The sequence below is a fragment of the Toxorhynchites rutilus genome, chromosome 2 (assembly GCF_029784135.1).
Source record: "Toxorhynchites rutilus septentrionalis strain SRP chromosome 2, ASM2978413v1, whole genome shotgun sequence".
Classification (NCBI taxonomy): Eukaryota; Metazoa; Arthropoda; class Insecta; order Diptera; family Culicidae; genus Toxorhynchites; species Toxorhynchites rutilus.
In genome coordinates, this window is record NC_073745.1 from 55,157,289 (window position 1) to 55,182,517 (window position 25,229).

General features: G+C 41.2%; 1 protein-coding gene across 9 annotated transcripts in view; it reads right to left on the bottom strand.

Annotated features, from left to right (window-relative positions):
* Nucleotides 1-6,779: 6,779 nt before the first annotated feature.
* The window catches only part of LOC129765451 (uncharacterized), a 134,809-nt gene continuing 116,359 nt past the window's right edge, over nt 6,780-25,229 (bottom strand). For 6 of the 9 annotated variants that reach the window (XM_055765791.1, XM_055765795.1, XM_055765793.1 and 3 more), the window contains one exon: nt 22,490-24,101. In XM_055765791.1, coding sequence (XP_055621766.1) covers nt 23,133-24,101 — 969 coding nt within the window. In that variant the 3' untranslated portion in view covers nt 22,490-23,132. Of the gene's footprint in view, nt 12,716-22,487; nt 24,102-25,229 lie in introns of those variants that run through there. The other 3 variants (XM_055765799.1, XM_055765800.1, XM_055765798.1) reach the window with 3 other exon arrangements.

Sequence of the window (25,229 nt, forward strand, 5' to 3'; positions counted from 1 at the left end):
CGGCCTTGACAAGTGCCGCTGTGTTCATATGCTGAAAGGGCAGCTTACCGAATCCGGAGGTTACGAGGTCTATGACGGCGAGTTCATAAGAGACATGGTTCGTGGCGAATCCTATAAATATCTTGGATTCCGACAGCTCACCGGGATTCGCCACTCCGACATCAAGACGGAGCTGCGAGACAAGTTCTTGAGTCGAGTGAACTGTGTCCTGAGGACTTTCCTCAACGCGGGGAACAAGGTACGCGCGATCAACACATTCGCGGTTCCCCTGCTGACCTTCAGTTTTGGTGTAGTCAAATGGAGCAAAACTGACCTAGAGGACCTTGAGAGGAGGATGAGGAAAGCATTTAAAGAGGCCGGAATGCACCATCCTCAATCGGCACTGGAGAGAGTTTCACTGCCACGCAAAGAAGGGGGACTTGGAATAGTCGACATATCTGCACTGTGTGTTGCCCAGGTACGACAACTGCGCGAGTACTTCGCAGAACGCGCCAACCAAAACGCGCTATACCGGGCTGTCTGCGCCGCCGACAGAGGATACAGCGCTCTGCACTTGGCGCAAGCGGAGTACCAACTCAACTGCAATCTGCAGACAGTGGAGGAGAAGATTGCAGCTTGGAAGCAGAAGGCAGTGCATGGTGCCCACCCCCATCAACTAGATCGGCCACACGTCGACAAGGCCGCATCTAATCTGTGGCTAACGCGTGGTGAACTCTCTTCAGTAGTAGAAGCCGACATGATAGCCATCCAGGACAGGATAATGCCGACGAGAAACTGCAGGCGGTACGTCTGGCATCAAGACGTTGATGACATTTGCCGGATGTGCCATCAACCAGGTGAAAACATAGAGCACATTATGGGAGGCTGTCCCGTTTTGGCCAACGCAGCCTACACCGAGCGCCACAACAACGTGGCCCGTATTGTTCATCGACAACTGGCGCTCCAATGTGCTCTACTGGAAGACAACGTACCAAACTACCGGTACCTGCCTGCACCTGTCCTGGAAAATGACCGTTTCAAGCTGTACTGGGATCGCACTGTTCTGACCGACCTCTCGATCCACCACAACCGCCCAGATATAATGGTTTACGACAAGAGCGACCGCAAAGTCACCATCATCGATGTCGCTATTCCACTGAACCAGAATCTGGAGGAGACCCACGGTCGCAAAATCTGCAAGTACCGACCATTGGCCGTGGAGCTCAAGGAACTGTGGGGGCTAAGGGAGGTCCCAAGAATTGTTCCAGTCGTTCTCTCTGGAACTGGAATTGTCCCGAAAACACTTCTGGAAGCGCTAAAGGTGTTGAATATGGAGAAGGAATTGGCCGGCATCCAAAAGTCGGTCATCCTTAGCACCTGCGCGATTGTCCGACAATTTCTCGGTCAGGACTGAAACAGCACGAGCATGCAGATACGTGCATTCCGCAGAGCCTAGTCCCCCTTTGGCATTCAGAAGCCCGGGGGCAGGTGAAAATTCTGGCTAGGTTCGCCTAGTTAAGAAGTGAGATAAGTCTGCCAAAAAAAAAAAAAAAAAAAAGGGTTGGTTCGACAACTCGCAAACAGAACGGACAAGTTTTTAATCGATCCAACAAAGGTGTTTTTTTCACATCGAATAATAGTGTTCTTTTTCACCGGTTGCGCTTGCGAGTGGAGCGAAGTTTAAAGTGGTGCGCGCTGAGGATCCAAATCAGACACATTCATCACACACGCCACACAGCCGCGGCAAGTAGAAATTTATTTTTCTTTTGTTTCCCCTATCATTCCTTCTACCTTCTGTGCACGATTTACACCATTGTTCAACTTTGTGTTAACCAAATCGGCAAACGTTGGCATTAGGGGTGATCATTTTTTCTTATATACCGTTGAACTTTTATTGGAATTTTTTTTTTCATTTTATCATTTTATTTAACATAAAATAAATTGAATTTAATATTCGCATCATAACCCTATAAAAAATATTTTTTCACTTATTTATTTATTTTGATTATCATTATATTCTGTTCATATCGAACAGTTGACCAATTTTTTTGATATGGCTGAGGGCGGGAAGGATCCCCCATCGACGCTATTGAATATTTCCGATACCGATCCTCCTCCTGAAGAGCAGGAAGATGAAGCTGAAGTTGAGGAAGAAACTTCTGTATATGAAGTTGGAAGTTCCGAAGATGAGGACATTGACGAAAAACAGGATTTTCGTCCAAAAGAATACCATGAAGGCTCCAAAGGCCCATTCATTGTATACTTTAGACGAAAATCTAAACCTCTCAATGTCATTCGTATCTCGAAGGAACTTACTCAGAAGTTTTCTGCAGTTACCGAGATTACACGGATGGGGCCAGACAAACTACGAGTTGTCGTCTCAAGCAGGACCCAAGCGAACGAAATCACGCGCTGCGACCTCTTTGCGATTGAGTATCGTGTATACGTGCCCTGTTGCAACGTCGAAATAGACGGCGTAATAACCGAAAAGGGTTTGACTCGAAAAGAGATTATCGATGGTGTCGGTCGCTTCAAGAACTCTTCACTAAAAACTGTGAAGATTCTTGCATGCGATCGACTGAAATCTGTGTCACAAAAAAATGACAAAAGGGTTCTCAATCGGACAAACTCTTTTCGTGTGACTTTTGAGGGTTCCGCCCTTCCAAACTACGTTGCAATAGGTGCACTTCGTTTACCTGTTCGGTTGTTTGTACCCCGGGTAATTAAATGCAACAAATGTATGCAACTCGGTCACACGGCCGCCTATTGTTGCAATAAAAAACGTTGCGCAGATTGTGGAGAGAGCCATGATGAGAATCCTTGCGCGAAAGAGCACAAGTGTCTTCATTGCGGCGGGACTCCTCATGATATTATTCAATGCCCGGTGTACAAACAACGAGGGGAAAAAATCAAGCGTTCCTTAAAGGAACGTTCCAAGCGGACTTATGCAGAAATGCTTAAGAGTTCCGTTCCAACGCCTCAGGACAATCCCTACTCCATTCTGCAGAACGACGAGCCTGTTGCTGACGCTCCCAATGCAGGAAGTTCCGGTACATCGCAGGGTGCCGTCAGGAAAAGAAAAATTACTTCTTTTCCTTCACTCCCCAGAAAGACGACCGAAACTTCCCAAGTTGGAATGAAAACTCGAATTGAACGTGCTGAGAATAGACCGAAGCAAGTACCTCCTGGTTTAAGCTGTTCTTCCACGCACCAGGGGTCCTCAACACTTCCCGGAGCAGCACCCACCCGGTCTGTTCCATTTTCGCGGTCGAGGCAACAGCCACAATCTGGTTTGCTTGCGCTTTCTGACCTGGTGGACAACATTTTAAATGCTCTAAATATAAATGACCCTCTTAAAAGCATAGTATTATGTTTGCTTCCGATTGTGAGAACATTTTTGAAAGAAAAATGTGGTTTTTTAGCAGCGTTCATTTCCCTCGATGCCTGATTCAGTGCAAGAGGTCAAGGATTTGACCACTGTAATACAGTGGAATTGCAGAAGCATCATCCCTAAACTAGATCAATTTAAATTTTTAGTTCATAGTTCTAACTGTGATGTATTTTCTCTCTGTGAAACATGGCTTTCTTCAGCCGACGAGCTGAATTTCCACGATTTCAACATTATTCGCCTCGATCGAAATGACTCGTTTGGTGGCGTACTATTGGGGATCAAAAAATGTCACTCCTTCTATAGAGTCACTCTCCCATCGATGATAGGCATTGAAGTTGTCGCTTGCCAGACACAAATCAATGGCAAAGACTTCTGCATTGCCTCGATATATATTCCTCCAAGAACCATGGTCGGCCGCCATCAGTTTTTTGATATCATCGCGGCATTGCCGGAGCCGCGGCTAATCTTAGGTGACCTCAACTCCCATGGAACAGCATGGGGGTCACACTATGATGACAGCCGTGCCACGTTGATTTATGATCTGTGCGACAACTTCAACATGACAGTTTTAAATACAGGGGAAGCAACTAGGATAGCCAACCCTCCTGCACGGGCAAGTATGCTAGACATATCACTTTGCTCTTCTTCATTATCCCTGGATTGCACGTGGAAGGTAATCCAAGATCCCCACGGTAGTGATCACCTGCCAATAATTTTATCGATCGCCAATGAATCAGGTTCTCGTGAGTCAGTCGATATTGCGTATGACCTCACGAAAAATATTGACTGGAGAAAATTTGCAGAAATAATATCTGAAGCACTTGTTTCAATGCATGAACTTCCTCCACTCGAAGAGTATAACTTTATATCGAGTTTGATTTACGAAAGCGCACTTCAAGCTCAAAAGAAACGTGTTCCTGCTACCACTTTCCGACGTCGTCCTCCATCACTTTGGTGGGACAAGGAGTGCTCAAAGGTCTACCTTGAAAAATCATCCGTTTTCAAAAAATTCAGGAAAACTGGATTAGTGGAATGGTTTCGAAAGTACCAAGCTCTAGAAGCCAAACTAAAAGGTCTGATTAAAGCAAAAAAGCGTGGATATTGGCGGAAGTTCGTCAATGGTTTGTCAAGGGAGACAGCTATGAGCACTCTTTGGAATACGGCTAGGAGAATGCGTGGCCGGAACCATACAAATGAAAGTGAGGAATACTCTGACCGTTGGATTTTCAAATTTGCAAGAAAGGTTTGTCCCGATTCCGTTCCTGCACAAAACGTCGTACGCGACATTCCGCTCCAAGGCGATTATGAGAATTTTTCGATGGTAGAATTCTCAATTGCACTTCTCTCATGTAACAATTCAGCTCCGGGGTCGGACAAGATTAAATTCAACTTATTGAAGAATCTTCCCGACTTGGCAAAACATCGTTTGCTGAACTTGTTCAACAAGTTTCTGGAGCTGAATATAGTCCCGCATGACTGGAGACAAGTGAGAGTGATAGCCATACGAAAACCCAATAAGCCGGCTTGCGATCACAATTCGTATAGGCCGATTGCAATGTTATCCTGTATTCGTAAATTGTTAGAGAAAATGATTCTACTTCGTTTGGACAAGTGGGTTGAAACGAACAATTTGCTGTCAAATACGCAGTTTGGCTTCCGCCGAGGTAAAGGGACGAACGATTGTCTCGCGCTGCTATCTTCTGAAATCCAAATCGCATTTGCTCGCAAAGAACAAATGGCTTCCGTTTTTCTCGATATCAAAGGGGCATTTGATTCAGTTTCCATGGAAATTCTCTCAGAGAAACTTCATAATCGTGGACTTTCACCAATTCTGAATAATTTCCTGTACAATTTACTCTCAGAAAAGCACATGTTTTTCAATCATGGCAGCTTGAAATCTTCTCGTTACAGTTTTATGGGCCTCCCACAAGGCTCCTGCCTAAGCCCCCTCTTGTACAGTTTTTACGTCAATGATATAGATGATTGTCTAACTAGAGATTGCACGTTGAGACAACTTGCAGACGATGGAGTTATTTCCATCACGGGTACTAATCCCGCCGTTCTGCAAAATTCCTTGCAAGATACCCTGAACAACCTGTTCACGTGGGCTCTCAAGCTGGGTATCGAATTCTCTACGGAGAAAACTGAAATGGTCCTTTTTTCTAGGAAGCACGAACCCGCCCAATTCCAGCTTCACCTATCCGGCAAAACGATCAAGCACTCGATGTTTTTCAAATACCTTGGAGTATATTTTGACTCTAAATGTACCTGGGGAATACACATTGCGTATTTGAAACAGAAATGCCAGCAAAGAATCAATTTTCTCCAAACAATAACCGGAACATGGTGGGGTGCCCATCCAGGAGACCTCATTCAGTTATACAAAACAACGATATTATCAGTGTTAGAATATGGCAGTTTTTGCTTCCGATCAGCTGCCAGGATTCATATTCTCAAGCTGGAGAGAATACAATATCGTTGCTTGCGTATAGCCATGGGGTGTTTGCATTCGACACATACGATGAGTCTCGAAGTTTTGGCAGGAGTACCCCCGCTTACTCTTCGGTTCACAGAATTATCCTACAGATTTCTCATCCGTTGCAAGATCATGAATCCATTGGTGATTGATAACTTCGAAAATCTACTCCAACTGACTCCTCAGTCAAGTTTTATGTCTCTATACCATGAGTACCTTACCCATGAAGTGCACCCTTCACCGGGCATCTCCAACCAAGTTTGCTTCCCATACTTTTGCAATTCCTCTGTCAATTTTGATCTGTCCATGCGACAAAAGATCCATGGAATCCCAGATCATCTACGCTCCGATTACATTCCGGAGATATTTTCGGCAGAATATGGGAAAGTTAGATCTGATAAAATGTTCTTTACTGACGGTTCATGCATAAACGGGTCCACTGGCTTCGGCATCTTCAATGAAAATTCCAGTGCCTCTTTCAAACTCAAAGATCCTTGTTCCGTGTATGTCGCTGAACTGGGTGCGATATATTACGCATTAGGGATCATTGAAACATTGCCCATCGACCACTATTTTATTTTTTCAGACAGTCTCAGCTCAATAGAGGCAATCCGCTCAATGAAAGTTGATAAACGCTCATCTTATTTCCTAACAAGAATAAGACATCTATTGAGTGTTTTGGTCGAAAAATTATTCAAGATTACCTTAGCATGGGTTCCCTCTCATTGCTCGATTCCGGGGAATGAGAAAGCGGACTCGCTAGCTAAGGTGGGCGCTTCAGAAGGCACACTTTTTGAAAGGCAAATTGCTTATAACGAATTTTTTCACATTCCTCGTCAGGACACACTCGTTAGTTGGCAGCGCATGTGGAGTGAAGATGAGTTCGGTCGTTGGTTACACACGATTATCCCTAAGGTTTCGACGAAAGCATGGTTTAAGGGATTGAATGTCGGTCGTGATTTCATTCGCGTGATATCTCGGCTTATGTCCAATCACTACAACCTAAACGCGCATCTCTATCGAATTGGGCTCGCAGCAAACAATCTTTGTGATTGTGGCGATGGCTACCACGACATCGAGCATATTGTCTGGTCGTGTATCCGGTTCCATGCTGCTCGCTCTCAGCTCTCTAGAGCACTGAGAGCAAAAGGCAGACAATCGGATATCCCCGTCCGGGATATCTTAGGTAGCCGTGATCCTGATCTTCTGCTTCATCTATACCTGTTCCTCAGAAACGCCGATGTCAACGTTTAATGATGTTTCCTTCTTTGTGTCCCTGTTTCGTATCCCTCCTATCCGATCTATAAACTTTTACTTAGTCGCGGCAATACATACACACACTCTTTACAGATACACGGGCCAAAGGTTGTGCAGTCCACTGATGATTCAACAAAAGCCAAAGGTTGTACCGCTCATGACAACTCTACACGAGCTGATGATTGCGCCGGCTAGTGACCATTCTATCCTGGATTCCTCGAGAAGACGCACCCCGCTAGATATGGGGTACAGACTAGGGGGGCGTTGCTGATTAATGGTCAGCTGCATCCCAATAGGAAGTATCCCGTGTCGGGCACAGGTACAGATCATTGAAGACAGCAACATCACAATTACGAAAACACTTGTAATACTAACCTCGAGCCAACCGCGAGTAATCGGTTACATATTACTAACATAGTTATAAGGCAAACATTGTCGAAATATTGAACTCCCGGCCCCGTCAGGTTGACGCCATATGAGCCTTAACAAAAATATATATTTTGGATAAAAAAAAAAAATCGAATCGGAGCGACCAACAGTGGCAGTAGCAGCAGTAGCTGCGGTGAACATCGAGGCCTAACATCAACAATCGAGCTGTGTCTTGCATCGGTCCACTACTAGAGGCAACAGGAAACATCACGAGTGATGACACTTTGATGGTCGCTCCCGTAAACGTGCATCGGGATAGAAACAACTTTCTATCACTGATGCCGAGAACTCGATTGTAACACTGGAACAAAAAATACCCAATAACCAAACGAAACGGCCTTTTTCAGGGCCACCAGATCATTAACAATATAGTTTTTCAAACATATCCAAAATCAGTATGCGACAGATAGCCTAACGTAATCCTACGTCAACTATGCAGTCGTGTCTCGGACACAACCTCCTCTGACTTTTTTGCATCAAAAATCAAGTTTTCGTTTCACTTTATATGGACTAAAAAATAAGATTATATACGCAGGTAACAAGATTCGTGTCAGGGGGAGTAGAAGTCAGGTGTAATGAAGACTTCTATTACTTCACGTCAAATAGAATAACCATTGACTAGAATAGTTCATCAGTCATCCTCGCTCTAAACGTTCGTCAATCCATTTTCTTGTCAATTCATTATGTTCACAGAGAATGCTAAAGTAGTCCTAGCCGATGCGAAGCCACTGAGAGGAGAGTCGATATTCATTTTTCATCTTCGAAGATTTAGGGCCCTGGTAATAACTATTTTGCTGCGACAATATTTTAATGATCTGCATATCAATCGAATCAGAAATTCTCTAAGATTTGTTCGATATACTCTACATTACGATTCCATATTTCGTAAATGGTTTAAAATACAGTCCCTATACATTTGTGTGATTACCTATCGGTGCTATCAATAACGAGCAACTAATTTATCTTCTTCTTTTGTTTCAGAGATGCTTTAAACTTTGCAGTTCATTCATCTCTATAGAACTAATGTATCAGCGAGACTTAGCATTTGTATACTACTGTGAATCCGACGCGCATGACTCGCTCGCTTGAAATGAAAATGCAGCGTTCGTTCTACGGACGATATGGATAGAGAAAATATTGCAATTTAAGCTTCACCCGTTTTCAATTTATCGGGTATAAACAATTAGTTCACGATTTCAGATCACAGCATTCACGATTCATCAGTCATCTAGCTAGCGATCGAACGGCAGCCAGGCATTCCAAATGGCCGTTCTGAAGACCAAGAGTTTAGCTTAGTTTTTTTTTAATTGGCCTTGAGGCGATTGAACTTGGAAATATTTAAACCAAAAAAAACGGCAAAATACGGTGGAAAAGTCACGGGCACGGAGACTGTACACCCAGATGCTGACGAAGTCTCATTGTCTTATAAGAGATGATGAGACTTACGTCAAGGCGGACTTCCGGCAGCTTCCAGGACTATTGTTCTTCATCACCCAGCACATGTTTCATGTTCCGGAAGAGGTAGAAAACAGAAATTTTCAAAGTTTGCCAAGAAATACATGATTTGCTAAGGGATCTACTCATGTGGCAAACGTGAGGTAGATCTGTTCGTGACTACCGGGTCTGTGAACGGGCAGAACTACCTCAAGTAGTATCTACAGAAGCTTCTGCTTCCTCTGTTGAAGCAACACGAGGGCCTTGCGATCTTCTGGCCGGATCTAGCTGCGTGCCACTATTCAAGAGATGTCCTGGAGTGGTACGAAGCCAACGGGGTTACTTTCGTACCCAATGACATGAACCAACGCACCGGAACTAAGCCCCATCGAAAAATACTGGACTATTATGAAGCAGGCACAACGGAAGCATCCCAAGGAGGTAAAATCTGAGGAAGACATGGAGAAAAAGTGGGTTTCCGCACAGAAGAAACTGCCGTCAGATGGTGTATAGAACCTTATGAGTAGAGTTAAGCGTAAAGTGCGAGAATACGGTTATGGTCTTGAAGTTGAATGAATAAATAACCCAAATGTCACTAATGGGTTACAATTTATTGTCTAAAAGTTTGAAAAGGATCGATCAACTAGGTGATTTTTTACAGCTTTTTTCCGTGATGCAATTTGATGTGGGACACACTTCAGTTTTCGTATGAATGCGTTTTTTTACCTACCTACCTAACGGTCCATTTTTCTTGCGAATCCCATTCGTTTGTTAAATCAGAGTTCTCGTTTTTCGGATAATTCAAGCTCAATTCGTATTGTTTCTACTGCTGGAATTGAGATAGTTGAGATAGAAGGAATTGGGTCATTGAGAATTGAGGATATGAATCATGAAGATTACTAATATCTTATGCAATGCTGGTCTCAGTCCTCACATGATAGTCGCTGCCATCTTCGTAGTATTGATATCATTTTTCACTGTACAATTGCCCATGTTGCCGCAACCCGGAAGACACTTGCTTAACACTTTCATCGCCCTATCAGCCATATACAGCAATCATTCGCTAACGGGGCTTATCTTTAACAGGCCGTTCGTTAACTGGGCTGCAAAGCAGTTATATATTAATAATAGACGTGATCTGCCTGAAGATGAGACTACGATTATGTCAATGTCAATACGAATAGGAGCATTGTTTATGTTTTTTTCACAGTGTATGCCTATTCATGATGTTCAATTAATAGAAAGTGCTGCCTGCAACAGGGCCAGTGCGTTTTAATTTTTTTTTTATAATAATGGTTTCTTGATATGCTTAGACATAAATTTTATCTATAAAATAAATCGTCCTGCTCAAACCTTTGTAGGGATATGAGGCGGACCACTTTGTCGGCTGAACGAAGTTTAATTCGAAACATAAAAGGTGTATGAGTGATGTTTGATACTTATTGACCCAAAAACTTGTTTCAAAAGCATAAAAATTGCTTTGAAAGCAAACCATTGAAATCCCAAAAAAGTCCATCTCAGTCAAAATCGGTCAGCAGTTCATGTCATCGGCTGGCTGTGAAAGCACTATAAATATTGTGCTCGTCCTGGCCAACCCCAGCTCCTATTTTGCTACTGTGCCTCAGAATACATTCTCAGAATAAGCGCGAAGCAAGCATAGCACTGCACTAACGGGCAGTAGCAAAGCAGCAGGGAAATATAAAATAGAATGCACCGCGTCGGTTTCCACCTCGTTAGTTGGAGATTGTTTATGTATGATTGAATCACACGTAGGAATTGTTGATTTGATGCGTTATCAAACAGACAACGGTGGTGGGAGACAAATTTATAATCGCCTGGGCCCGCACTGCATCTAGCACGAGAGGAATGTTCGCGGTGCATACTGACTGCAGTACGTGTATTCTGCTCGAGAGAACAAGAATGAAGCATAGATCGAATCGTCTCCTCGGAGCTTTTCGACTGAAGAATTGTTTTAAAAATCTCGATGTATTCTAAAATAATATCCCAAGTAATAAATAACGGAATGATATATAAATTTTTGCTGGAAGCGAACTTGTGTGATTTTAGGAATATATTCGGCTTTATTGGAAGTATTACCTGGTTGACTGATAAATCGTGAATGACTGGATGACTGGTGACTTTTATTCCATCGATAATTGAATTTTGGCGAGTTCAAGCATTGTCTCCAGGTCCGAAGTGGCGTCGAACTGCAGTGCATTTCAAGCCGGATGTGAAGAAGGTATTTTTTAGTGCTGAGATCTGTGTTCTTCGGTGGAAAGCAGAAAGTGAGAATTTATTCCGTAGCAGTGGCTGTCGTTACTAGCACCACAACACAACCGATTTGGTTCGGATTTTTCGTTACCGTTTTGCGTGTTTTTTGGGGCGATGTTTTTGGTAGCGTCGAAGATGTAATTTTGCTAAAAGATACTAAAAAACTAAATGGATATTCAATAAGTTCAGTGTTTCAATGTCGTTTCAATTTCAGTTTCTAGCGAGCAATCAACAGTACATGTGAATGCTGAGAGTATGAGAGTTGAACTATCTGCTTAATTTGGCGTTTTATTGCTTCGCGACTCTCACTCAGTGAAAGCATTCATTCATCGGTTCTTGTCAATGCTACCAAATGTTTATAGTAAAGAATTTCGTTCTTAAATGTTTATAATGTTTGTTCTCGCCGGCAATTTTTTTAAATGAGTTTATTGATTCATCAATTTGGAATTGAAACAGTTTGGAATTCTAGTGGAAAATCCGAAATCAGAAACATTTTTTGTCAGTGTTACATCAATTTTTACGACGAGTTTCGATGAGTTCCTACCAGCACAACACATTCCGAACCGTTCAGCGAAACGTTTCTATCCCACAGAATAAAGTTCAGTTCTTTTTTACACGAGACGAGTATTAATCTAGCAAAAATTTTACGTAATTGTCTAACTAAACGACGAACGCACACGCGCGTGTTTCCTATATGTATAATAGACACTTAAATAAAAGAATGAAATCGAGTTTCCCTTTTTCTCCCTGATTACCTGTACTTGTTGTAGCATATTAAACGAGATTACCTTAAAATCATATTCGCGGTGGCTTAAAATGATGCAGCATCGAACTCGGTTGTGGAGGTGGCGCCTGCTGTTGTTGCGGCTGGCTCTGATCTATCATGGGCCAATCCCCGTCGCTATCAGCCCCTCCAGTGAGCGAACCAGCGCCACCAGATCCGGATCCACTCTTACCAACAATCCCACTTCTTCCAATGGCAGTACCGTCATCCATCGCCAAATCTCCCCCATCGACAAGCGCGCTAATATTGTTCTGTTTGGTGAGCACTTTTTTATCGTCCAGCGACTTCGACGAGAACTCGCGCCATTTCGGATTCATCCCCAACATTACCACCACCGGGCAGCCGGAGGTGGACGACGTGATGGTGGTCCCCGTCGGAGCCGACGTTTGTTCGAACGAAACCGCCCGCTGCTTTCGGATCCGGTGATGATCTTTCGTACTCGCTACGCCTCCCCCACTCGCTGTATTCGCCAGACTGCTATTGCCCAGATTGTTCGCCTCAACGCTGCCTCCGGCAGCGCTGCTTCCTTTGCCACCTGGGTTCTTGCTCCGGAAGCTGTTCGATCGGGACGATCCGTTCTCCTTGTTCCGCCGAGACGAGCTCCGATGGAGGTGGCCGTGGCGGGAGCTCCGGCGGCTAGTTCGCTTTACGTGCTGCACCGACTCGGCTGATGCACTCAGACCGACGTTTCCCACTTAAAAATACACACATGAAACAGGGTTTTGGGTGGTTATACGGGGGGTGGGACTTGTTTGTTCAGTTCAAAGCGAGCGTTGAATAGTAACAGATAAGTGGCCATTTGTGAAACGCAGCAAATCAAGGGCGGCACAAACACAAAACACAAAAAAACAGCAACTGCCACATGAGTGAATAATGAACGGTTTATGTGATACACAACACACACAACAACAAAAAACAGTGCTTGTTTTGAATTAAACAAAAATCAACAATCACTTAACCAAGAAAAAAGTTTAAAAATACTGAACACATATGAGGATATGTCATCGAATTACTTGTACAATTATTTGCACTAGGCAGTACGGTGCTACGAGATGTAGCACTAGAACAATCATGAGTGTGATAACGATTATTAAAACTTTCATTAAATTATTGTTGAGACGCAGTTAAAAACGAGAAAGAGAAAAGAAAGAGAGAAAAGAAGAGACAAAGACATTTTATAGAACGAACTTTACACAATTAGAACGATTTGAACGCATTGAGTTGGGAAGCTCTATATACTAAGGTCAAACGCCAGCTCGGCGTAGGTACTTCGGATGACTTGTTACGCGACCAGATTAGTCTCGATTGATGGATAAGTTGATTAATTAGCGGGTATTGTTTGCAGATAATCCGGATAATCCAGAGACGTATTACAATTAGGAGTATCATTCGATTGATTTCATTTACGCTTACATAAAAAATGGAGAATAAAGACAAATAGTTTTAAGTCCGGTACAGACCGAAACCCAAACACCATTGAATATTATTCTGCTGGGTTAGACCAGAAACAGTTCAGTTTACGGAGAGCGTTCGGATTGCTTTACCACGTTCAACCAATGATTCTCTCGAACTTGCGTCGTTGGAAACACCTAGAAACATGACCTGAAGTTTGCAGCTACGGATGTGACAAGCGCTCCAACGAGCTCGGGATAAATTTTAAACAGGTTGCATTGAATTTTTCCAGTTGAAGAGACTCTTGTGATAATGGAGATCCTCATTCAAAGCCATCTTCATGGATGACGGGAAAACTTTGCGTTCCAGCTCGGATTCTATTTCCTGGTTGTTTCAATACATATGAACTACTTTAGGACCTGCTGAGTCTGATCGTAATTTTTGTTAGTTGTTTTTGTTGAAACTAATATCAAAACTTCAAAATTTAAAAATTCATGTTTATCATCAAGTGTTTAACGCTAGACGTGCGGGCAGTGGCAGCTATATTGCCACCAACATTTTACGCTAGACGGGCAGTGGCAACCATATTGCCACCAATTTTTTCAATGTTTTAACTGTTTTGGGTATAAACAAAAAGTTTAGCGTATTTTAGCATGTAAACATGTCGTTGTATTGTAGTTTGCGTTGATTGCATGCCTAATTCTTACGGCCCGTCAAAGTGTTGAATTCAGGTAAATGTGCTTTGGGTAAACGTGCTTTGGGTGAATGATATTCGGGAAAATGTTACACAACCGTGTCAGACGTATATGAACAATGTAAACGAAAACATAGTTTATGAATCTAGGATTTAAGAACTAACATTTGCAGATTCTCGTTTCATATTGCCGATTGGGTAGGACACATTATGGGTTTTCCATAACCTAAGTTCCGGTTTAACGGACGGAAGCTAAACTATACGAATTCAAGAATATAAGCGAAAGTTAAATATAACCATCGTTTTGAATCAAGAAATCATTCCAAATCGCTTGATATATATTAAAATTTAAATATGAAGGAATATTGGACCATGTGTTAGTGAAACTCGTCCCTGTTATCTCTTGGAATATCATTCAATCACGATGACCAAAATACCAATCCGTTTATGCAAGAACTTCAAGGCTCACATAGAAGCAATTATCAGAAGATTAATTCAAATGTTGTATACGTTCAATAAAATGTTTGGAATAAAAAAAATGCTCGAGCATCAAACTCGTGTTCAAGCTTTTAGAAGCATGCTGCTTCCAATATTGATCTGTCTAGAATACTGAGTGCGATGATCATTCGATTCGTTGTCCTAAGGAGAACCGTTTGCTTTTTTCTTCTGGTTTTCGCATACATCCATCGTCGCGTCAATCTGACAAATAGGCCTGAGCGACAATTCACCCCAAGAATTGATTTAGAGGAGATGTGTCTAAAACGCGCCTGCCGGGCAATTTAATCCGCCTGATTTTCTCGTAAACCAGACGGGAATAGAAATGCAAAGGTTATAGGCAATCGTGCTACTCAATGATAGAATCCAACCATGCAAGTGTTACATTTGTAACATGCTTTAAAAAAATAAGAAAAATAATTTTCTTTGGAAGCGATAGTCGATGTAATTTTCTACATCATTTCTATAAGGTTTTTGTTGCTTGAAACCGATTCAGAAGCGATGACTATGAGTCATATTTATTGAGTCAAGTTCCCAGTGATCCTCATCTCAGATGAAGTAAACGGTAAGAAAGGATTTATTACCTTCTCAATTTAATATTCTCCGCATCAGCTTACCGTCGGGCAGTACGGCATACCATCTATCGGGGCAATTTGCTCGCTTTCGGCCGGATTGTTTTCACATACTTTGAAATAACCTCAGTATATGTTCACAAAATTCAATAGGTCGTATGAATAAAAAAAGTATTTACTTATTCTGCCCGTTTCCAAGTAAAGTAAACTGACCAGACGTCCCACGTTACGCGTTCAACAAAATGTCCCGCGTAAGATTCCGTCCCGCGAAACGTCCCGCATTTGGCAAAAGAAACGAAAATGTCCCGCGATATCAATATATCACAATTTGATCATGTTGATTTTCTTAAATGTTTTTTTTTTTATTTGGCAAACTGTTCAAGAGCGCTTCTAATGCATCCAAAGATTAATACGTTGAGCTGGTTTCATCGCACCGACATTGAGTTTTTTGTTTAGAGAGTGTCAACTGGAAGCGACAGCAACAAAATGGAAAATGATTTTTAAAAAAGTCCCCTATTGATCCGCAGGGACCAACGTGAGTCAGACAAAAAAATTATCTTTGGTCCCCTACCTCGGTCAGGGTTTAACATTTTAAATAAGCCGGAAGAACTAGTGTATACTCGACAGGAAGAGGCAGAGTTGTTTGAAGAAGTATCGTAAATGAAGCGCTGAGCGGTCTTACGGAAGTTGGTCGGAACCTGAACCATGACCGAGGAAAAGATGTATATCGACGTGTTATTTTACCTTTTCGTGGCTTTGGTGGTCGTCTGTCTTTCTATTTTGGACATTCGCCCGAAAGTTTTCTATAGGGCGCAGCTGGGGAATGTTGGGAAGGTTGGTGGTCTTCGCGACAATGTTTATCTCCAGCCGATCCATCCTCCAGTGATCTTTTGGCATAATGGGCTGATCCCAGGTTTGGCATATAGACCACATCACCTTCCCGACTCCGGCAAGCACTTCGTATTATATATCTCCATATGACTCGAAAGAAGAGTGACCTTCACGTCTGTCAGGTGAGAACCGTCTTCGAGAACTTGATGTGAATGATATATTCGACGTCATCGCTTACCTGGGGAACGTAAAGTACCCGATCCCCTGCCATTCGTTGAATTCTAGCATCAAGTACGTCTCCTTCTACTCCTTCTGGGCGATTGCCTGCTGCTCAGATACGGCCGGTCTCGTCTGACGCTTCCGCATAAAAATGTCCATTTTGGCCAGATTTTTCTCCACCGTTTGGCCGGTTGCTTCGATCTCCCGGCTTAAGAAGCGGCAAAGAGATGTTATTGTAAATACCAGATCGGCTATATCTGGCGGGCACAAAGTGCCTCAGGATATCCAACTCCTTCACTGTGGGGTGGAGCTTGCAGTATGGAAAAATCATCAAGTTGCTTGACAGTGCTGCTGCTGCGAATCAACATCATTGAATCATTTTTGTTACAGACTTTTTTTTTTTTTTTTTTCTGTATTATAGTGACTTTCAACGCTTCTGGCTGGTTCGTCACTTTTACCTTCCATTTTGGAAGAATGTCGGGAGTGAGAATTGAACTCGTGATCTTGAGCGTGAGAAGTATGGATGTTACCTCCACGCCAGATCGGCTCCACCTGTTACAGACTTAATAAACGTAAGATTTAAAGAAAATTTGTTCCTATAAATTATCTTTCATCGCCATCTGAAATTAAACCATTTTTTTGAATGCATACGTTAACACTAAAATCGATGAAAAATGAATTGGAATTTTCGAGCATTCCATTCGGTAAGTTGAAGAAAATTGTAGAATTTTGAATTGTGCTTGCCAGGCGTAAATGCTCTGATTGAGCGAGTGATTTTCGGGCGTAAACAAAATCTAAACCACCGAAAAATCGCAACTGAGTGTCGATACTCAGAAAGAAATAATACTGATCAGTTTAGACTCGCTAAACTATGGTTTATGTTCACATAACGTATATACATAACGTTTTGTTTTTGTGTCCCGCGTTAGACTTCTGACCATCTGGTCACTTTAAAGTTAAGTAAACTTTCCTAGTATTTACTTGAATCCGTATGAATAAAAGTTTACTTTACTAATTTGATTTTCGAATTCGAACATAGTTTTTACTTTGTCAAACATCTATCAACTGATTATTTAGGTTTCGTTTCAAAACGTTTTTTTTTGGACGAAACATGAATTCGCGTTGAAAAAGGAATAGTGTCGACGTCTGGTGGCGACTTTCAATTAGGGACCATAGTTTGGGTCTCTATGTCGTTGGTGTAATACCTATCATATTAGAAGACACGAAGCCAGTTTTCAAATTTGAATGAAAATGTTCATATCATGTTATTTAATCACGTAAAACACTTTCTTCCGACTTTTATTTAACCCTTTGTCTATACATTTCCAACATCATTACTGAAACTTTTCACTATAATATAAAGTTGTCTCCAAAAACAATATTCGTACAAGATTTTTTCACCACCTGCAAACAAAAGTGTTTTTCATTTAAACAGAATGCCAAATTAGTACGGAAAGGTTATTTTTCATTCATAATTTAAATGTTAAAAACGTGTTCATTTCGCCTGGAAATCAATAAATTTTTTTACGCTCCCCTAAACTAGTAAACGAAGCTCAATGCCATCAATGCGGATCGTTAACTTGTTTAACTTCAAGCGCAAGATAGCAGCATTAAACATAAATCGGATATGGCATCAAAACGAATGATAGTGTTTTCAGATCCAAAGTATGCTCATGAGCACACTTGATAATAACGAAGTAAATACTTGGTGAATGCTGTTTTATTCATACAAAATCAGCTAAACATCCATTTTCGAAAAGTAAATACTTTGTTGTTTCTTTTATTCATACCAAACGTAGTAAAAACTTAATCTCACTGCTCGACTGCTCGAATGAAGTAAAGTAAAGGTGAATTTTGTTTTTATTCATACGGCCTAATGTCTTCACATCTGGTATCTTTATTATGTGCTCAGAGAATGTAGGAAAAAATAGAGCGCGGACTAGAAAATTAATGCACGAATACTGGGAGAACACGCTCTCCGGAGAAACGGTTTCTTCTCTTCGCTGGTGGGCATGAAGTCAATAGATTGATGGAATCTCTCATTCATACAAGCTGTTTTTTCCGAGCTTCATAGTCTCTGAGAGAAACAGCTTATGATCATATTATACTTCTGCTGGGCCATTTAACACTGTATGATTGGAAAATATAGAATTTGAGCGCCTTACAAAATAAAATTCGTTGCACTTTTGTTATTCAGTATCTAAAATACAGAACGATTACAGATGACTGAGGGTTAACTAATCTACGTACTGACGTAATTGTTACCTTTATTTTTAGGAGCACGGCCAAGATAAATCCATTCTCGCTTAGGGGGTGCGTATTACACACTTCTCCTATATGTCTCAACAATTGGCTTGTAGCAGTCTTCGTTTTTTTTCTTTGCTCGCATGTACTTATAGTCAATATCTGATTGTGCACATGGTGAAAAGTCACGTATAATGTTTCGATTAGTCTTGAGTAATTCGGTTTCTCTCTCCTGTATGTGCTCCTTCGAATTTAACTCATTCCACGAACAGGGTTGTCATAATAAAATCTGCATTTTTGATCTAAAAAAATCTTTTTATCTTAGTTCTTTTTCAGAAAATCTGTATTGAAATCTGTATTGGCTTTATAAATCCAATTTTTAGCCATAATTTAAGCTTTACTATCATTTTTTGGCATAGTTATTATTGATGTGACGATGTTGATGGTATCGATGATGGATAACTGTCAACGAATGAAGAAGGGACATTAAAATGCTATGGAGCCATGTGATACGAACAAATTCTGATGGATTATATATCGGATATGATTTTATCTATACAGCCATTCCATGTCAAACCAATATAGTGGTTCACAGATTTTCGTGAAAAGTTGTAATCTTGTTATTTATCGCAAAATATTAGACTCATATTAAATTCTTTTTATTATGGTGCCCCTTTTCATTTTAGGGTGGTCTAAAAAATCATTTCCGCATTTTTCCACGTTTACCCGCTCAGCACACGCTATGAATGTTATCAGAAAGGGTCTTACAAACAACTTTAACAAAGGATACAAAAAATTCTCATCACGACTCTTGACATCCAACATATTGGACCAAGTTATATCTGAGACACTCAATTTTTTCCCCATGAGATTCGTCTTGAGTAGACTGAATTCGTTATCCAAACTTTGTCTATTACCTGCTTCAATGAACTGAGGGAATTAGCGCATCAAACTATTAAGGTTTGGTAGCTTGACGAAAGGCCGCAACTTTGATAACCGGATCGCTGAAATCAAATCGCTTTAAAATCTGTTCGAGTTCAATATAGAAGTCACAACAAATCGAATTGAAGGTCCGCTTCCTATACTTTTTCAACTTCTTCTTCTCGATATCAACGTAAACATCCTCAGGCTCCTTCAGGAAGTCTTCGAAATCCTTCACATCAAGGTCAGTATCAGCGAATCATTGCACGTAGCTCTCAAAACATAAGCTACTCAACATGATCAACAATAACATACTTGTCTCATTATAAAGTTCGCAAAATTGAAAACTTACTGATTTAAAATTCCAATTGACTTTGTTGATGAGCGGTATGCAATGTTCAGGAACAGTATAATCGGTTTAGTCATAGGATCGTTTAAATGAATTAATCCATGAATTAATCTCCAACGAAAGACATCTCGTTGCGTTGGGTTCAACTTTTTTATAAATCAAGGATCTACCTAGGCGGTCTCCGTAGCCACATTGGTTGCGCGTTCGCTATCGATCGTGAGTTCAAAACTCAGTTATTATCGATCGTGAGCTCAAAACTCAGGACCCTCATTGACCATCTTTGTGTTGTTACAGAATAGCTACGTCCACGCAACAATCATCAGCGATGGAGATCGATCCACGGTCGAAATAAGTTCGATTCATCCATACAACTGCTCTGCTCTGCAAGACACACCGGGCTGCTGTTCTATAAATAACTCAACAATGATCAATCAACTGTCTCCGCTGTCCGGTGGTCCAACTGGATAATGGAAGAACAGAAAGAATACTCTTATGCCTAAATGGCTACTGTGTGAATGTACCATATGTAATGGTATAGAAGGAATACTGGCGAACGGCACCTGTGTAATGTACTAATTATAGATATGATAACCATGTGACATGTACACGATTAAAATTCGGCTCTGTTACAGCTAAAATGCTAATGAGCCTTAAATAAATAAATGGGATAAAAAAAAATTAGTGGGTTATATCTATGATATAACCGCAAGGTTCACGTGGAACTATCTTAGCTTAGCAATCATTCGTTTGTATTGATTAAATTCTTGATTGAATGAAACAGTTTCCAAATTCAATTGAGTTCAATATATTTGCTCTGTGAGTGAAAAAAATGAACAAATGCCGTGTAAAGTCAATTCATTTATTGTGATTGATTGTTCTTCGTTACAAGTAAATTTAATGACGGACCTTTTACGTTTGGTATGATGACTAGAACAAAATATATGTACGGAAGAATTATCAAACGTTTGATGAACCAGCCTAAGGCTGAAAATCTTTCCAATAAAGACAAAAAAAAATTATCAAACGATTATTTTATTTTACATTTCCCTCTGAAGTTTACATCCCAAAAGTGTACATACTTCTCGAATCTCGAATTTGCTTGAAACTGGGAAGTTCATTCGCTTCTAGTGGCTGCACGATTTTCCCAGGTTCCTAAGTTTAGAAGATCATGTTAGGACAGACATATTCCACTCTGCACAAAGGCAAGCGAGGACAAAAGTACTCGCAGTTTGCATTTATTTGCAGAGCCGATTTCCCCAGAAACCTCGGCTTTGAAGTCTGTGTTAGGGAAACACATTTCAATCGGAACAAAAATACCCCCGATTTGTATGAATTCGCAATGCCGATTTCCCCACGCTTCATGGATTTGAAGTCTGTGTTAGGGAAACACATTCCAGTCGGAACAAAAATACCCCCGACTTGCATGAATTTGAAATACCGATTTCTCCAGGCACCTTGGTTTAGAAATCTCTATTAGGGAACACATTTCGGTGGGAACAAAAGCTCCCCCTACTTTCGTGTGTTCTTTTTCTTCTTTTTGGCTTTAAGAGGGTTTAAACTTTTCAGTTCACTCGCCTCTAGGCTCTTGGCAATGCCGATTTCGCTGCTTGGTTTTAAAGTCTGTGTTAGGGAACATTTTTCGATGAGAACAAAAGTCCCCCTACTTTCATGTATTTGCAATGCCGATTTCCCCAAGGCTGCTTGGTTTTGATGGTTGTGTTAGGGAAACCGTAAATCGGGCCAATCAAAACGATGCAGTTAGGGCGTTTAGATAACGCCTAATATTTTACAGTTATTCAATTGTTTATCTAATGAAAAACAACATTTTGTTAGTTGCGATAGATGCGTAGAAATATTCCCTATCAAGTGATGCAAACATCTCTCCTATCCAGTACGAAATGTTCGAGCTATAAGCATTCGAAATCTTTCATTTTTTCCTGCATGTTCTGTGTTTAGGTTTTCATTTTACCCTCCATATATTCCGGTTAGACGTAGTCCCACGTCAAAAAAGGATCTACCTATGTATGCGCTGTATAAATTCAATATTTAAAACTGAATTTCAGTAAATTCACTATTTTTGCTGAAAATCTGTAATTGTGTATATACAGAATCTGTATCTGAAATTTGTCCAAATATCTGTAAAATACAGAATGTTCTGTATATGTGGCAACCCTGAACATGAGGAATCAGGACATTATGTTGAATATGAAGGTCAAAAAAGAGATGACTCTCATTCATGTCATGAAGAATGTGAATTGGTGAAAAAATTATTGTCACCAATCAATAACATTATTTCAAAAAATCTGTATATGTATATGAAATCCAACAGATTACAGATTATCTGTAACTACAGATTCTTGGTTTTAAAAATGCTGAAAAATCTGTAGAAATACAGATTATTCTGTAGATTTGCTAACCCTGTCCACGAATCGGTACGCTCCTCGCTTGCGCCTATCCTTGTCCAGAAGTGTTTCCATTCTGTGCATGTGCATTTCAGCGTGCCAAACGCTGGATGTTACCTGGCATGGTTTCCGTGTTTTCATTTTGACTAACACTATGTATCCTTCTGATCATTTATGCTTCTTCAGGGCCTAAAAATATTGAAACTATTAATTAAAACGCAATGGAATCGTAAACACAAGCAGCGCAAAAAAACGAAAAACTTCGAATAAAAAATTTTAACTTCAATCGAATGATACTCCATAATCGTAGAAAAAGTGAGTGAGTTTTCGGATTTCGTTCGTATTTCAGAAAATACAACAATGACTTCTCCATCATACGATCCTCCAGGACAGCATGATTTCAGTCTAAATCGACGTACTGTTTATTGATTGTCGAGCTTTTCCCGACGTTCTATCAAAGTGTACATTGTTTAAAGTATAGGTGTATTGTGTGTGTAACTATAACTGAAAACGTTTGTATATTTGAAACTAAGTATAAGTTAGCGGTTAGAGATATGGAATACTGGAATGCATTGGAATATTCGAGACAGGAAAGGGGCGTCGTTAATCGTGCTCTCATTACGAAGTTCGTCGTATAATGGCTTAAACATTAATAGGAAAAACAATAACTGTGCTCTTGTGTGTATGTGGATTGGTATGTTTCGTTTCGCTCCCTTGAACATTGTATGTTATCCATTGTCTATCATCTTACACAAATAAATTAACTAAATTAAATCTAGTGTGAACCAAAAAAAAACTCCTATTCAGTGCATGGTTAGAAGGAAGAAATGCATGCGCTCCTTCTTCTCGACGTGTCGTTGAGTTATGAAATCTTTCACCAAACGTATGCAGTTTATGTCATAACGCGTTACAAGCTATTAGTCGAACGAAAAACGTGGCAAAACGTGACACAATACACTTATTTATGAATAAACAATCTAACAAAACGTAAACTAGAACAAAAAATCCAACACGGTGAATACGAGAATGGAGAGATTGCTCTGACGTGTATTATTTGCCGAGCCACTAGCGTTTCGCGATTGGCTGCTGCTCCTGTTGGCCACCGAGTTGGTGTTACTGCTGGTTGGCGCTCTTACCGCAGTTGAAATACTAGTATTATTAGTATTATTATTAGGAGTAGCGGCACTAGTAGTGGCACGTGGCGCAGAGGCGGGATGATCATTTTTAGAATGGACACTTCGCTGTTCGCCAGCAACGGTGCCAGGTACCTGATCGGCAGCCCGACTGTGGTTGGTGACCGACATGGATGCGGTAGACATGAGCTGATCGTACGAGTGACGTCGTTGACGTAGAAGACGTCTCCGTCGGCGACGCCGATTCTCTGCCCGATTGTCAAAATGATGACTCTGGATAACAGCGAAATCATTTTCATCCTGGAAAGCATCCTCCTCGTCGGCCAGCATGTCTACATCCTCCGGATCGAATTCAATCGAGTCGCAATGCTCGAAGAACCATCCGTCACCGGTTTTACTGTTTATACCCATCGTCTGCCGCAACGTGTGACTGTTGCTAGCGGCGCTGCCATTCACAAAATGATCCTCCCGCTCCGAATGACAGTGATGGTGGTGGTGATGATCGTGATGATTAGTGGCAGGATAGTCGTAATGGTTAACATCAACATCAACAACAACGATATCGTTCAAATGCTCATCGAGACTATTGTAATAGGTACCGATAATGCCGTGATGTGAATGATGACCGCGTCCTACACCTCCTGGTCCTCCTGCTCCACCTCCTATGCCACCACCCAGGATGCTGCCCGAAATCGGTGTCGACGTCACGAGCTGTGGATGCATCAGCAGGGTCCCGTCGGGTGCGTGACACAGCTCCAGGGAACCTCCGCGCTCCCCCAGGAACCACTCGGACCGAGTGCGCATCCGAGCCGCTTGCCGCTCGTGGACCTAGACAGTGTATCGTTTGGGGGGAGGATCAAACCGGAACCGGATTCCGGACAGGGGAAATTGTTCGTGGAGGCACAAGGGAGAAGAAAAAAGACAGAGAGCAAAAAAACAGACGGGAGGCAAAATTGAGATTCGGTGGACGCTAATAATAGAAACTACGGTGGTTGTAGTGGTTGTGGTCGAGGTGGTGGTTGAAAAGATTAGTTTCCAGCTATGGTAAATGTGTACCACTAAATCAATGCAGGTACTATCAGGGAATTTACGAATCATGATCACTATGAATAATTGAACCAATCCAAAATAATAAATGTGACAACAATTTCTACTTTATTGCTACTGAAAAAATAAGCTTCAATTAAGTCCAAAGTTAGTATGCACCATGTCTTCTACATCTAAGATGTTCTAATTAATGAATTTGAGAAATTATCAATAACATAGGATCGTCCGATTGCCTTTTCTGAAAAAAAAATCCGTGAATAATATCAGCTGCTTTTTGTTATGGCCTCTATTAGTCGCATATTCCATATAATAGTAATTTAATTTTGATTGTACCTTCCAGTATCGGTTTCAAAATGCGAGTTAGAAAAGTGTGCAGTGTGAAGAAATGCAATTAAATCTAATGGAATATAAAACAACCGATAGCATGATATGAATTTTATCGCCTTGAGTAATAAGTTCTCTATGACACTAAGTTGATACAACGGTCCTCTTTACTGAGAGGAAATTTCAGTTCGATCTACCATTTAGTTTGTTTGATAAATTTTCGCTGTCTCATGAATCAATTCATAAACTTTTCAAGATTTTGTAGGCATGACACGCGTCGCTGCTCGACTTTTCTATGGAAGGGTTACATTTTCTTCAAACACTTGAATCTTAAGCTCAGAAGATGAATAACGAACATTAACAAATTCGTCGAAAAATATCAGATTTGGGAACAGAACTCATGAACTTTGCGCCAATATAACGAACCATGTCACAAGGCTATGCGTCCTATCATTACCATTGAGCCTTCGATTCGGTTCCAATCATTGTCGCATCGAGCGAAATTCTGCATCATGGTATTCGATTGATTCTGATCAAATCGATGCCCTTGCTCTAGTGACAGTGTTTTGTACAATTTAAAACGTT